Genomic DNA, 17,073 nt, shown 5'->3' with positions numbered 1-17,073 from the left:
ATAATTTAATTCCACATTCACTCACTCATGCTATATAATCCTTGTGAAAATGGTTTAGTTCGTTCTATGCTTTCTTACCTGCAGATGACTTCGTGAGTAAGGAGGACTCGTCGCATCTCTGGATTTTTATCTTGTCCTTCGTAGACGACAGCCTGAGAAATACAGACACAAACAGACAAACATCACTTACCTACACATGATCTCGTGCGTAAGAAGAACTCGGCACATTTCAGGATTTTTGTCCTGTCCCTCATAGACGATAGCCTACAAGGAATTTAAACAGGGCAAATATGTATTGTGGGGTTTTACTGGGGAAGAAGAGGAAGCAGGGGCCTTAATTTTTATATAGGGGTAGGAGCCTAGATAGCTGGACGTTAGGGTTTCAGTTCTTTGAAAAACAAAATAATTACAACGAAAACTTGAGTGTAAAAATGAAAACCATAAGTGTAACCATGTAGCTCTTATAGTGTGGTTTAAACCAAGCTAATATAATACAATTAAGTGTCAGTTCTTCTACCAGTAGCTGAGATATTTGTTTCCTAGCTCCTTAAGCCTTGCGATACTTATCTTGTTTCCCCTAAAATCGTAACGCAGTAATGTCGTATTGTTACAATACTCATCCTGTTTTATCTAAAACTGAAACGTAGTGATGTCGTATTGTTTTGTCACAATATTTATCCTGTTTTCTCTAGAATCGTAACGCAATAATGGTGTACTGATTTGTTACAATACTTATTCTATTCTCTCTAGAATCGTAACGCAATGACATCGTATTGTTTTGTTACAATACTTATCCTGTTTTCTCTATGAACGAAACACGGTAATGTCATATAGTTACAATACTTATCCTGTATTTTCTAAAATCGTAACGTAGTGATATCGTATTGTTTCATTACAATATTTATCCTGGTTTCTCCAGGATCATAACGCAATAATGGAGTATTGTTTTACTACAATGCTTATACTGTTTTCTTTAAGACCGTAATGCAGTAATGGTGTACTGTTTTGTTACAATATATATCCTGTTTTTCAAGAATCGTAACAAGTAATGTCGTATTGTTACAATACTTATCCTGTTTTCACAAGAATCGTAACGTAGTGACATCGTACTTTTTGTTACAATATTTATCCTATTTTCTCTAGAATCTTAACGCACTAATGTCGTATTGTTTTGTTAGAATATTTATCCTCTTTTGTTATCTAGACTCGTCAGTCAACAGTATTGCGAGTTTTTGTTTGACAATAGAGACCTTACTACACGTTTTTGCAGCAAACCGTATAATATAGTAACTTTGCCAAAAGCATATCGTGAAGTTTCTATTTTTAAGTTTTGTTTCAAAACTTATCAATATGTTTCTAATAAGTTTAGTCACGAAACTTATAGTAAATGATTATATATTCTAAGACTTGCTACAAAGCTTGTCATGTATGTTTATGTTTCGTAAATTTAGTTACAAATATTTTCGTGGATGTATCTAAAGATCGCCATGCATTAACACTATAATTTCTGTTCTAGTGCATACGACTCCTATTTCATAATGAAGAGAAACCCACTTGAGGTGAAAATGCATTTTATATACGGCTGGAATGGGTATTAAAACTTTAATTACAATAAAGTACAGAACAATGTTTCCAGTAGGTCATCTTCAGGCTAACAAAATGAATGTAGAATCAGTTATACAACTTGTTGTAAACTCTCTTTGTTAACCTGAAGAAACGATGTTTTAATTAATGTTTCAATACTCATACCAGCCGTATTTAGAATACGGTGCCTGTTTCTTATATATTTCTCATATCACTAGCCTCGTGAGTTTGTTACAAAACTAAGAGTCAGTATTTTTCAGAGCGATTTATTTCTTTCTGACCTCAACGTAACTGTGTAATAGCGAATCTGTTTTAGAAACATAAATTAATACAACGTTTTAACCACCATGAAATTCGGAAATATTCCCAATAAAGTATAATAGCAAAACGATTAACGTGAAATTAAGTTTCATAAAAATTCATTTTACACTGAGCTTAAAATTCCCAATAATTTACCACTGTTACAATTTTACACCAACCACGAACACACATATATTCAATAACTACGTTACTTATGTTTCAAAATAAACTAACATTCTAGTACGTAATACACATAAAAACAGTTGTAAAATTAACCTATAAAAATCCGTTCTTATAACATCTTAACAACTTAATAAGCCCGGCATGGCCAAGCGTGTTAAGGTGTTCGACTTATAATCCGAGGGTCGTGGATTCGATCCGGTCGCACCAAACATGCTCGCCCTTTCAGCCGTGGGGACGTTATAATGTGACGGTCAATCCCACTATTCGTTGATAAAGAGTGGCCCAAGAGTTGGCTCTGGGTGGTGATAACTAGCTACCTTTTCTCAAGTCTTACACTGCTAAATTAGGGACGGCCAGGGCAGATAACCCACGAGTAGCTTTGCGCGAAATTCAAAACAAAACAAACAACTTAATAGAATAGTCAAAAGAATGAAATAAAAACCACGAATGAGACGAATCGAGGTTTGTTTTAGCAAATATATTCAGTATTTTAATTTCTAATAGAAATTTAAATTATGAAACATTTAGAATTATCCTTAGTAATAAAATAAAATAAAAAAACACTTTGGTAATTTATGTTTGTTTGTTTGTTTGTTTTGAATTTCACGCAAAGTTACTCGAGGGCTATCTGTGCTAGCCGTCCCTAATTTAGCAATGTAAGACTAGAGGGAAGGCAGCTAGTCATCATCACCCAGCGCCAACTCTTCGGCTACTCTTTTACCAACGAATAGTGGGACTGACCATCACATTATAACGCCCTCACGGCTGAAAGGGCGAGCATGTTTGGCGCGACGGGGATGCAAAACCGCGACCCTCAGATTACGAGTCGAACGCCTAACCACGCTTGGCCATGCCGGGCCTAGTAATTTATGGAAATGGTTTCCATTAATTTCAAGGCGTTAATATTGTTTTTTAAACGGATATGGAAAAATCCCTTTGAGTAAATAAACGTTTTCTCATCAATAAAATATTCTAAATTAATAACCAGAAGAGCTGTTCAAACAATTTCCAATTTATTTGAATGATATTTAGTTTTTTTGAATATCCATGCACAAAATACATTTCCTTGTTTAACATACTAATGCATCTAATCTATATTCATTGGAAATTTTCTTTCAATCGCTACAACAACAACACACATAAGGTGGTTCAGTTCTCTCATCATACTCTAATATTTTTTCTTATTATATCAAATGATATCTTGTTCTTTGTTCTGAAATCCCAAATCACTATTGCTGAAAGTTTAGGTAATATGTGTGATTGGTAGGACTACGCCCAAAATGCAATTTAGTACTTTGAAACACTATTCTAACATTCTTTCAGACTCCACAGTAGCATTGCTCTACAAATCTAGTTTCGATATCCACAATGAGCAGAGTATAAACAGTCTTTTGTGTAACTATGTGGTTACGTACAAACAAACAGTTTTTCACGTGTACCTAGTCTTCACAGTACAAATATTTTTCGTTAAATCAAATACCAGCGATAACACAGGCTGCGAACACAAAGGTGTTCATATTTGTTAGCACACGTGAAGTAGTTTTACTGTTTCCTGAATAATATAAAGGGAGGGGAAAAAAGCGCTCGAAAGTGTGGAAAAACCAGAAGTTATCATTAATGAGTAACTTTCACTTAATCTTTTTTGGGCGTTCAACTTATTAGCAAATTCTTTCAAACTGCTGCATAGGTTAAACGTTGAACCAATGTTAAAAAATAAAACTATTTTTTTCAATACGAGGTTAACTTAACTTTCTAATTTGCGGTAACTAAATGTCATCTCTTTCAACCTTCACTGGTTTTAATGATTAACTTGTTCTGGTGAAGTTAAGCCTTACTAATTGAGAGCAACTATTTGAAAACCGTCAGAAACAATCGCCTTTACCCAACAAAAGTGGGACACAACAGTAGAAAACGATGTGACATATTCACGAACACCCCCTCAACTCATTCCCCCATATCTATCGTTCTCATGGGAGATGCAAATCAGTGTATTGTATCAATAGAAGAAACTAGGTGGACAGAAGCACCGAGACTTTGTCAGAAACTTATGTATATTCAACTTGTATGTTTGTGTTTTACCTCGTTCGTGTGATTCTACAGCGAGATTATTGGTTCAGATCGCTTAGTATTTCCTTTTCGAAGCTTCGTTTATCAAATACTAGAATATGTATAAACATACCCATATATTTCTTTATACATAATTAGGTAAGTACCAGCCATTCATAGTTCAACAATAAATAGATTTCCACCGCTTAGTTTTGTATTAAAATCGACCGAAACTCACACGTGATTCACAGAGCAAAGTAACTGTGACTTCGTATACTTAGTATCCTGTACATAAGAGAACAGTATATTGTGATAGACCAGCAGTCTAACGACATTATATCTAATTCCTAGTCTGTAATTATTTAATAAGATATTTACCATGTATAATTATAAGGGAATTATGCGGTATTTAATCAAACAGACGTATTCTAAACGAACATAAATTAACAACGTACGTGATCCATCACTTGACGTACAGACAAATACGGATCGTTAATACAGAACCACCTAAAATGTTTATGTCACTTGAAGGAGAAAATAACCTGAATATAAATAAACAACGTGATATTATAAAATTTATAAATATCCCGAGTACCGAATAAACAACGTGATAGTACTAAACTAACAAATATCCCGAGTGCTGAATAAGACTTTCTACTCTACTAGTCTGTTTCATTTTGCTGAAACTGTATATTAAACTTGCCTATTTCAGGTTTACTAAAGTAGTAAGGTCCATGTTAATAGGGATGTATTCTGTTTGTTTGTTAAGAAATTCGCGCAAAGCTACACAAAGGCTATCTGCGCTAGCCGTCCCTAATTTAGCAATGTAAGACTAGAAGGAAAGCAGCTAGTCATCACCACCTACCACAATCTCTTGAGGTACTCTTTTACCAACGAATAGTGGGATTGACCGTAACTTTATAACGTCCACACTGCTGAAATGGTGAGCATGTTTGATATGACGAGTCTAGCATCTTAACTACCTGGCCATGCAGAACCCGGATATATACTGAATTAATCTGCCTCATATGATTAAAATATTATTTGTTAACAGCCGTTCTAAGATGTTGTTTCAACCTTAAGTGTGGAACTCGAAAACCTATCAACTGATTTTGACTTAAATTGATTTAAAAGTCTCTCGGTCAACTAATTTCTTCACTATTTGACAAATTGGAATTTTGAAAAACGGGTATAATTCGAGAACAAATTAAAATTGAAAGAAAACCTTTGCACCTAAACCTACATCTTCAGGGTGAAGGACTGTTTAATGCATATTATTTTAGGTTCCTTACTGCAACTCCCAAAAACGTTGCGGAACAACCATTGCGCGCCTTTATAGTAATCATTTATTTTGGTAGTCATGTGTGGACTATACTTGTTAAAGTGGACGGGTATCATCAAGAAGAATTACTTAGTGTGTTTCGTCATTTTAACATATTCTGCAGTCTGGATACATAGAATAACAAATCGTCTAGCGAAACGTGCTTGTTGCAAAACTGGATATAAAACCCTGTAAGTCAATCACATGAAAATACCACACGCTACAGAATATCAGCTAGCAACACTACAGCCAGATCTATGGACTTGGATATCTTTAAACCTATAATATAACCTTGTAACTAAGCAAGTCAATCACGTGAAAATACAACATGCTATAAAATATCAGCTAGCGACACTACAGCCAGATCTATGGACTTGGATTTCTTTAAACCTATAATATAACTTTGTAACTAAGCAAGTCAATCACATGAAAATACCACACGCTACAGAATATCAGCTAGCAACACTACAACCAGATCTAAGGACTCGAGCTCCTTCCTTTAAAAGTAAGTATTCTAGTTGTGAAATACTACCCTGTTTTAAACAACACATAGAGCCCTCTTACACTTGTTGTAATCAATATTTTGAGAAATATTGTACCTCATCTAACGTTCCGACAAACTGATTAATATTATATTTTCCGTTTCAGTTATTTTACTTACAAACATGTGTTTTTAACGTTTATTTCACGTATACACTAAAACACACTAAATTGCTTCGTTGTTAGAACATCATTCGTACTTTTTGTCCACTTGTCTCTCGCAATACACCAGTTTTCCAAATTTACTGATGATCTAATAAATTATTCCAAAATATTTCGATATAAAGTTGAATAATTTTACCTTGCCTTCTCTGCTTGACTTCGTTTTCCTCGACAATAATTTAACACTATAAGGTGAATTGCATGTTCGATAATATAACAATTATTTATATTGTTTGTACCAGTACTCTCAAAGAGTATTTGTTAAAAGTGAGGTTCCCGAGGCTCTTGAAACCTCGAGTTTTGTATTATTTCTATTTGCCACTGATCCTTATCATACCTCCTTCATTTATTTCACCTATCCACCTTTTGACGTTTACTTTTTAATTATTTCGAAGGAGTTTGAAGATATTGCTCATACTATACTTTTCACATTTGTCTAGGAGCATTCCAAACAACATATTACGTTCAGGTGTATAGTTAGAGATGAACATTCAGTCAATCATCAAGAAAAATATGTCAACTATCCGAGTCCTGATATATTCAACGTCAAATGGGCCTTTCGCCCAATATAAGGACTCGTGAGGCCGAACAGGATACGACAAACATGATACGATGTAGACATAATAATATTAATTTCTATAAATAACAACTGTTAGGAAGTGATATTAAGTAAGTGAATTATTATCATGTTAAGTCATTAGCGGATCAGATTATTAGACAAAAAATATTAATCGAACATTATTTTGTATTACCTTTAGCATTGTTTATTTATTTGATTTATCTATTATTATTATTATTATGTTCTTTGAATTAATCATACCATAAATCCCAAAACTGGCAAGACAATCTTATTACTTAATGCCTTATAATTATGAGTCCATTTTTTCTTGCCACCACTGAGAAATATTGTAAAAAAACACACATAAATTGTAATACCTATACCTTACGTATACACATAGTTCATATGAATACTTAGAAATTTATCTATATTTAATCTGCCTGATGGCTTCTTTATCAGTTCTCGCAGTTATTTATATAAGGTCCCCCGCTAGTACAGTGGTAAGTCTACGGATTTACAACGCTAAAATCCGGTATTCGATTCCCCTCGGTAGGCTCAGCAGATAGCCCGAAGTGGCTTTGCTGTAAGAAAACACACACACATATAAGTTTTCCCAACTGTTCATATTTGAACTGACAGCAATACCATTAGCAGTGCGAATACACCTACACTACAAGAAGTTGAAAATGTAGAAAACGATTCTTAATTTATAACTTTAAAAGAAGCATGTTTACGTGTGTATTTTATTCTGTCATCATATTAATGAGAAAAAGTATAATAGCTTATTCTGCGAAATCTAATGTTCTTTTTAAACGAATAAATAAAATGTATTAAAATTGATGAAACGTCTTTAAATACTTTCTTTCTTTCTTCGTTTCGAAAGTATTTATTTTCCCCACAAAGAAATATGTACCCAAAGAAACTGTCTATAAAATCTGTACAGAAAGGCCAATCAATGAAAACTCGCGACGTTCTGTTAATCTTATTTCTTTAAAAGCATGCGACTTAAAACGATTAACTTATTGATTAAAGAGCTCGTCCGCGCTATGACAAAGTGCGGTCATTGATTAAAGAAAATGTTAAGGTTAATAAACAAACTGAAGTTTCTTAAATATGTTAGAAACTGCGTTAGAATATTTTAGGTCAATGCTGCGAACTTATAGAAAATTCAAGCATCGTGAAGTTTTTGTTCTAACGAGACTTTCAGTTACCGACATAGTTTGGTCATGAACTTCCTACTGTTGCAATTAGGTGTATAAATATATCCAGATACATGAACTTCCTACTGTTGTAATTAGGTGTATAAATATATCCAGATACATGAACTTCTCATAATTGACTTGATTAATTTATTGACTAGTTTCTGTTTCATGGTTTCATAGAAGATTTTCTGTCATATTAATATTTCTTCCCTGGTGACCTAAAGTATTACTTACTTTCTGTGAATCATTTTTTTCTTTATGATTTCATACAAGGTTTACTGTCATATTAATATTTCTTCCCTGGTGACCTAACGTATCATTTACTTTCTCTGAATCATTTTTTTCTTTATGATTTCATACAAGGTTTACTGTTATATGATTATTTCTTCCCTGGTGACCTAACGTATCATTTACTTCTTGTTAATCTTGTTTGAGACATGATTTATCTCTATAAAATGATTTTTATTGCTATATAACTTCATGTGCCTTATTTACTACCCTATAATATTTTGTGACTTGATGCAAGACTTACTTCTACATAATGCGACTTCCGTTAATTTTTGCTGGGTTATTTTTTTATTCGTGACTTTTACTTTACATGACTCATTTGTGTGGTTCGTTATTTATTAAAACTGAAACACAAGATACTGACTATACAAATACATTGTTTCTTACTCCGTCACTTGTTGATGAATTATTTACTTTCACATGACTCATGTACATAATTCACCATTTTTTTTAACTGACACATGATTTACTACCCCACGAACGAGTGTTTCTTGTTTTTTCGATCGAAGTGTTGTTTACTCCTATTTGGAATCATTGAAGTGTTGTTATTTTGTTATTATTTAATAGTGAACTTACTTTACTTGATTTAACTACATAATTCTTTACTTCAATACCACTATTTGTTGGTAAAAGAGCAGCTTAAGAGTTGGCGGTGGGTGGTGATGACTAGCTGTCTTCCCTCTAGTCTTACGCTGTTAAATTATGGACGGCCAGCACAGACAGTCCTTATAGCTTTGCGCGAAAATTCAAAACAAACAAATCCAATCCCAGTACGTGAAGGATTTGAAATTACTTTGGGCAGAACTATCTCCAAATAGTTCGAATGTTACTCCAAAATATATAATAAATCGAAAAACTTAATAAATAATAATTTATAGGGTTTTATTTCCTGTATCCAACTTCACAAGAACCACTGTGAACTTGTACCCCGCTTGTCATCACAAGTTTCCCGATGTTTATCCTTAAACACTTATTCCTTGTAATATTCTTCACGTGCTCTTTCGTGCCCGCGTGCTTCTTTCCTATTGGTTCTTCACTTCTAAATTTTGTTCTCAATTTTCCCGCTTGCTATCGTGTCAAGTATTCTTGCATTTAGGTGAGAAAAAGCCACTGATTATTAAGCCTTAACTGACACTGAAATGTTTAGTTCACGACGGACCTAGTACTTTTTCAAGCATTTTAGGCAAGAATGTTAACTTACATGATGGAGAGAAAGATGTAATCTACATTCGTTACTTCAGTAAACAAAATGTCATGTTTCTCTCACTTAGAGTGAAAAAAGCGAAAAACTGGATCGATTGACGTATTACCCGATTTTTACAATTCTTATGGTATTCTCCTAAAATGATTAAATCATAAAATTGTAGAAACTGGACCAATTTACTTTAGTAATTTACCAATAAGTATTGATTTAACAATGTATGTATCTAGATAAATATAACAATACTGTCTATTGTCTGTTTTATGTCCCTGTAACTACTCCGTAGAGTGCGGGTGGATTAAAATTAGTACGAAGGTTCATTAGGTCCATACAAATTTTTTTATCACTTCGTCGCCCTCTCTCAATGGATCTCCACTAAATTTGGTAGAGAAGCTCATTGGATTCGTAGACACATACACACAAAATATTATTATTGCATTTTGCGTTTTACAGTTTTTGCCACTGCTTGCCCCCTGTTAATGGATCTTCAATAATTTCTAGCATGACGGTTTGTTGGATCCATGTAGAGATTTAGGCAAACTTATGGTTTCATATTTTGTGTTTTGCTGTTTTTATGAGCGTTTGTTTACAATTACATATAAGGAAATTAACTTTTTATGTCCTAAGACAACCTTTCATTTAATGATAAATTTACATAACTTCCATCCAGAGAACGGGTACACCTGCTATTATATATATAATGTATTCAGATTGTACTTAATACTAACTTCAGATCACATCAAGCTACTTATTAAGGCCAAACTCTGGCTATTCAACTTAATAATACTTTCGGCCTTAATCCTAATAATATCTCTAATGAGATGCGGAAAATGTAGGAGACATATATTAATCCTAAGATACATATATTAAACAATCTAAATAATAACAATGTGGTCATAAAAATAGAATAGAAAATGTAATAACATTAGTTATATTAAACAGTAAAACTAATATTATCACTGAAAATAATAATAAAAAAAAGAGTCTACATTACTTAGAGAAGACAAAGATACTAGCTGCTGGTTTGAACTACTGTCGTATAATTAATTTTCTAAGCAAAACATATTCTAAGTGTAATATACCTGAATTTCCCCAAATCTCCTTAATTAACATGGCTTTTGACAAATGCAAACCCACTAAACAACTCCGCCACTGTCACTTCAGAAGATCATGGTATCAGTGACACATATACTAGAACACAGTACTTTTAGAGCCAAGCAGAAGTAGCGGTATATTTATAAACATATAAAATAATAACTAAGAGATTAAAAGTATATCAGAATCGTTCATGAAAATATAAACATGTTAAATTCAATACGAAATAAATAATATCTTATATATACTATGAAGTATGTATTGTACTACCACTCTCAGTTTTCCTGACCTCCAGATATGTATGTCACTACCTCTCTCACCTGAGCTGACCTCTAGGTATGTATAGCACTACCACTCTCAGTTTTACTGACCTCTAGATATGTATGTCACTACCTCTCTCACCTGAGCTGATCTCTAGGTATGTATTGTACTACCACTGTCAGTTTTACTGACCACTAGATATGTATGTCACTACCTCTCTCACCTAAGCTGACCTCTAGGTATGTATAGCACTACCACTCTCAGTTTTACTGACCTCTAGATATGTATGTCACTACCTCTCTCACCTGAGCTGACCTCTAGGTATGTATAGCACTACCACTCTCAGTTTTACTGACCTCTAGATATGTATGTCACTACCTCTCTCACCTGAGCTGACCTCTAGGTATGTATTGTACTACCACTGTCAGTTTTACTGACCTCTAGATATGTATGTCACTACCTCTCTCACCTGAGCTGACCTCTAGGTATGTATAGCACTACCACTCTCAGTTTTACTGACCTCTAGATATGTATGTCACTACCTCTCTCACCTGAGCTGACCTCTAGGTATGTATTGTACTACCACTCTCAGTTTTACTGACCTCTAGATATGTATGTCACTACCTCTCTCACCTAAGCTGACCTCTAGGTATGTATAGCACTACCACTGTCAGTTTTACTGACCTCTAGATATGTATGTCACTACCTCTCTCACCTGAGCTGACCTCTAGGTATGTATAGCACTACCACTCTCAATTTTACTGACCCCTATGTGTGTGTACTTCAACCATTCTCATCTTAATAAGCACGTACAGAAAGCAACAAACCAATGATTTTAGAATTCATTGTACATAATTAATGAATGCAAAAATATTAAAATATTCGTGGTTTTTTCCTTCTAAATACTGCCATCGTTAGTTTTATATTTCAAAACTAATGCAGTGGTAAAGTCAAACATCCCTTCTCAGTGAGGGAGGTACAGAAGTAAAGTTATTTCACGACTGTTAGCTGACTATTTTAAGATACAGTCGCTCATTGTATCAGTTGTTGCAAAAAGACGTTCGAATTGAAAACTTTCTTTCATGAAACAGTGAAGTTATCCATAAACTAATGTGTTATACAAAGAAATACGTGTGTAGAAACGTCCTGGAATCAATCAGAAATAATAGGGTGTTTGTCATTCATACAACTGTGCCAACATTTCTTTCCTTCGACCTAAATACAAATCAAATTATGCAGGATACCGGTCCCTTAAAACACCTTGTTCTGGTACGGATTGCAGGATACTGATATCTTAAAACAGTTTGTTCTCGTACGAATTACAGGATACTCATCCCTTAAAACACCTTGTTCTCGTACAGATAACACAATTCTGATCTCTCAAACCACCTTGCTTTAGTACGGACTTTAGAAAGAAAGCAAACTTTCGTCGAATACTCTTCTAATAACTATTCTGTCAGCTTTTCTCTCTGACAAGGCTTAATATTTTAGTTAATCATGTTAAAATAAAGCTTAGTAAGTCTATGTTTATATTTTACTTGTAAAGAAATAAAACTGTAATAGCGAAAAGTGGACGCAGAAAGAACTAAGTGTTTTCAGATAAGTTTTTATTTTCTCGTATGTTATCGTTTTTGTTTTATATTATTTATGCAGTAAATTAACATACAGAGGTTTTCATTTCACTTTGTACTGTTTAAAGTAAGTAACACTATCTTTATGTTTGCTGTCTCTCGTGGTACACGATTACAGTAACTTGGAAGCCTACAGAGAACAATCGTGTTTTTTTCTCATTGTTGTTGTTTCTGTAACAAGTGTAGCCACCAACTCGTTGAAAGTCCTGTGAATACAGATTTTCAACCAGTTTATTCAGCCTATTGTGTGGCTGTCAAACGTAACAGTTGAGCGAAGCCCCTCGACCATTTCCTGCCTAAGTGTCCATAGTAGACGTTTGTATGCATCGTATATACCACGTTTCAACATCGAGAAAATAAGACGTGCATTACAGTACGTGCACGGCATGGAAATTGCTTTACGCGCGGGTCCGCCGCAAGCCCCATCTGGCAACTTATCGTCTGATAGTCGCGTGGATGGGCGGAGCGACATGAATCCAGGGGTGTCTTCGGTAGAATAGAATAAAAAAAAGCAACTCTATGTCGACAGCAAACCCTTAGACAAACAACGACCAGCACTTTCTCTGAGAACTCGGTCGTCGATGTTAGGTGCAGAGACGTAACTCTGTGAGATCGAGTACTGATCTCAGGTAACTCACAGAACTGTAACAGAAGAACCATCACTAAACTATCACAAACTGTACTAAAAACAGATTAAAAACTGAACCGTTTAAATAGACAGAACAATTAATATTCGGTATAACAGACAGTAATGACTACCGGATAGAATGGTTGTTCAGAACGATCACAAAGATACGATTAGGTCTCAACAAAAGGATTACGGAAGAACGTGTGGCAACGCAAAGAATAAGTAATATCGAACGAGTTAAAGAAGTGACTTTCTTATCCAATATTCACAGTTGGGCTTCAATTAACAAAGAATATATAACCACAGTGCACCCAATTCAGCCGTCCCGAAATGCGTGAGAAATTATTTCTTAAAATTCAAATAAAAGAAGGACAAAAGGAGACATGTGAATAATGTGATCAAATGTGTTATCTATTGGACTTATTCTACGACTCAGAGTAAAGGTTTTGTCTAATTAATTATTTCTTCATAATACACACTCGTCTTTTATCAAAAATATGAATAATGTAAACAAACCAACATTTTATACTAATCTTATGAATTCGGTAAAATGTAATGTCTGAAATTGTATTAAAAACATAACGTGAAACCTTTATCATGACCATATACAATAGTATCATTATGTGTCGAACTAAGTAAAAATGTTTAATTATTTGAACTTAGAGTTTGTTCATGTGAAGTTTTCAGGATCACCTCTTTTCAACACAGTTTAATATCTTGTTTATGATTAGTGAATACCACGTTTAATTACCCTATTGACTAATTAGAATACCATACTTAATATTTCTACAAATAGACTGTATAACTCAAAAACTAATTCTTAAAACAGTAATCAAAGTATGTCCAAAATGTTATAAATCATGTTTGTAATCTAAAGTATTACAAGTCGTGTTTGTGCGTCTAAGCTATTGCAAGTCGTATTCGTACTTATAAATATTAAATATCATATCTGTACGCCTGAATATTACAAAATTTTCACCTGCCTATACAAAGACTTAGATTTTGTTGAATTGTCATGTTTAAAGATTACCACCAAGCTAACCGGCTGCTAGTGACAATAGAACTAGTTTAGTTAAACACAAACAACGGCTTGTTACGGCGAGCGAAAAAAATTACGTTAAAATATCCCAATGTGGTGCATGCGTGAGACCCGTACGATAAAGTATTTCGCACAATGTAAATTATGACTGCAAATGATTAACTGATCAACAGAGGTTAATTTCCTATCTCGTGCTTGTTGTCACTAAGCAGAAGAAAGGAAAATATTGGTTGTAGGTTCCGTACTAGCAGAACGAAGCCGGGAGAGAGGCTTACGAGTCTTGTGCAAAATAACAAGATAATGGATCGCTCGCGACTTGCTATAATACTTTCAATATCGCTAAGAGCTCGTAGTAATCTCGTTCATGTTCAACAAACATGCATTTCATAATATTAGCAGTCGAATACTATGTTTTCGTACGATTTCTTCAAATGTATGTCAATTAGTTAGGGGTTCAAAAAATAAATGGGCGTGAACAATAGATAGAAAGAATGGAAGCAAGGGAAAGACGAGTGTATGTGTGTGTTTTCCTTTAGCAAAGCCACATCGGGCTGAGTCTGCCGAGGAAACTACGAAGCGTCAAAAGTTTACGAAACAACGCGAATAAAAGAATCTACGTAAAAATTACTTATCAAGCTGCGTTTTTACTACTACTGCAGTAAACCAAATTACTGACTTTATAACATTAATATATAATTACTAATTAAACCAGGTGTCAATAAATCGAGTAAGTAGCTAAATATACCGTTGTGCGGAGTACTTGCTGTGCTCTGTCCACAACTGGTTTCTAAACCTCGATTTTAGCGTTATATGCCCCTCAGTCTTACAGGGTAGTTATGTTTAAACAAAGAACTTTGGAGGTATATTTAAATTACTAGGAGAAGGTAAAGTGAAATATATTATAACTGGTTATATCAATGTATGAAATAAATTATAACTATTTATATCAGCGTTTGAAATATATTACAGGTGTTTAAAGAAATCTGTAAAATAAACTATGTGTGGTTATATCAATGTAAAAATAAACCATTTGTGGTCGTATCAATGTGTAAAATAAACTATGTGTGGCTATATCAATGTGTGAAATAAACTGTGTACGGTTATATCAAAATGTGAAATAAATTGTGTGTTGTAATATCAATGTATAAAATAAACTATGCGTAGTTATATTGATGTGTAAAATAAACTATATATGGTTATGTCAATGTGTGAAATAAGCTGTGGATAGTTATATCAATGTGTAAAATATACTGTGTGTAGTAATAACAATGTGTAAAATAAACTGTGTGTGGTTATACTAATGTGTAAAATAAAATGTGTGTGGTTATATCAATGGGTAAAAAACTGTGTCGTTATATCAATGTGTAAAATAAACAGCGTGTAGTTATATCAATGTGTAATATAAACTGTGTGTGGTTATATCAATGTGTAATATAAACTGTGTGTGGTTATGTCAATGTGTGAAATGAACTGTGTGTGGTTATATCAATGTGTAAAATAAACTGTGTGGTTATATTAGTATGTAAAATAAACTAGATATCGTTACATTAATGTGTTAAACAAATGACGATAGTTATACTAATGTGAGAAATAAGATACGAGTAGTTATATTAAAATGCGAGTAAATTATCTTTGGTTTTATCACTGTGTGGAACAAAGCACGTGTTATAATAATAATAATAATATGTGAAGTAAAATATGGTTTGTTATTTGGTTTTCAAAATAAATTATGTGTTATGTTAACGTGTAAAATAAACTACGGTTGGTTGCTTATATAAATCAAATAAATGTAAGTGGAACCAAAAGACATTCTGTGAAATTCTGTTTGTATATTTAATATTCACCTATGTGGTTTTGCGATCATTATTTGCTGTTTTTATTCGTAAGGTAAAATGTATCTATTGATGTCCTTGTGTGGACTACAAACAGGCAACACTCAAGACTCAGAATATAAGTATTACATTTATATGGCGGAACTACACTACTTCCTGCATTAATATTGTATTCATATCATGTAACTAAATTACTTTCGTATATAGGTATTACAATAATATGGTGGAAATATACTACTTTCATTTATAAATATTACATTCTTCTGGTGGAACTATGATATTTTCCTGTATATTACATCATATGGTAAAACTATGGTATTTTTCTATATAAATATTGCATTCATCTAGTGCAGTGGTTCCCAACCAGGGATGCGAGATAGCGTTTTAGGGGGTGTAAGATAACATTTGTTTTGGCCACCTTCACCTTTATTCTTAAATAAATAATTACTGTGAGGGGTGCGAGAGCATATTAATCTTTTAGGGGAGCGGGGCCTAAAAAAGGTTGAAAACCACTGATATAATGGAAGGAACTATACTATTTTCCTGCTTAATTATAACATTCATATGGTATAACTACGCTACTTTTCTGTATAAATATTTTTATTATATGATGAAACTACACAACTTTCTCGTCTAGTTATAAGATTGATCTGATAGAATTATACTAATTTCCTACATAATTACATATGGTAGAACAACGCCAGTTTTCTATATAAATATTACACTTATATAGTGATAAATGTATGCAGTAAAATTATGCTATTGTAGTGTTGTTAGTGGCAGGAAAAATAGGATTTTAGATTTAATTTATAGATATATTGAGTACAAGTTTAAAGACATAGTATTCATTAAATAAAACTTTGAATACACTACATTTGAAATACTATGTTCAATTTTGGGCTCTTTACTTTGGGGAATACTTTGAGTTTTTGAAAAGAATTTAAAAGAGGGACACTGGAACAATACCTGGTGATGGAAATGTTGGCTCTACATGTAGCAGTAGAGTACTACACTTTCGCCATATCATCACACCTAAGGTTAATACCGTGCCTACAATTAGTCACAAAATATCGTAGGATTAATGCCACCACCACAATTAGTCAGAGTGTATCCTAGGGTTACTACCGTGCCCACAATTAGTCACAAAGTATCTTAGGGTTAATGCCATACGTATAATTAGTCACAAAGTATCGTAGGGTTA

At 33.5% G+C, this 17,073-nt stretch overlaps 1 protein-coding gene across 2 annotated transcripts in view; it reads right to left on the bottom strand.

The window, feature by feature from the left end:
* The window catches only part of LOC143257504 (transcription factor collier-like), a 133,263-nt gene that overhangs the window by 75,586 nt on the left and 40,604 nt on the right, over positions 1 to 17,073 (bottom strand). Inside the window, exon 5 of one of the 2 annotated variants that reach the window (XM_076516278.1) lies at positions 191 to 264. In XM_076516278.1, the coding sequence (XP_076372393.1) occupies positions 191 to 264 (74 nt within the window). Of the gene's footprint in view, positions 1 to 78; positions 153 to 190; positions 265 to 17,073 lie in introns of both variants that reach the window. The other variant, XM_076516277.1, reaches the window with a different exon arrangement.

The sequence above is a fragment of the Tachypleus tridentatus genome, chromosome 7, assembly GCF_004210375.1.
Source record: "Tachypleus tridentatus isolate NWPU-2018 chromosome 7, ASM421037v1, whole genome shotgun sequence".
NCBI lineage: Eukaryota > Metazoa > Arthropoda > Merostomata > Xiphosura > Limulidae > Tachypleus > Tachypleus tridentatus.
Note: the sequence above shows the minus strand (reverse complement) of the source record. Positions and strands in the feature narration are given on the sequence as shown.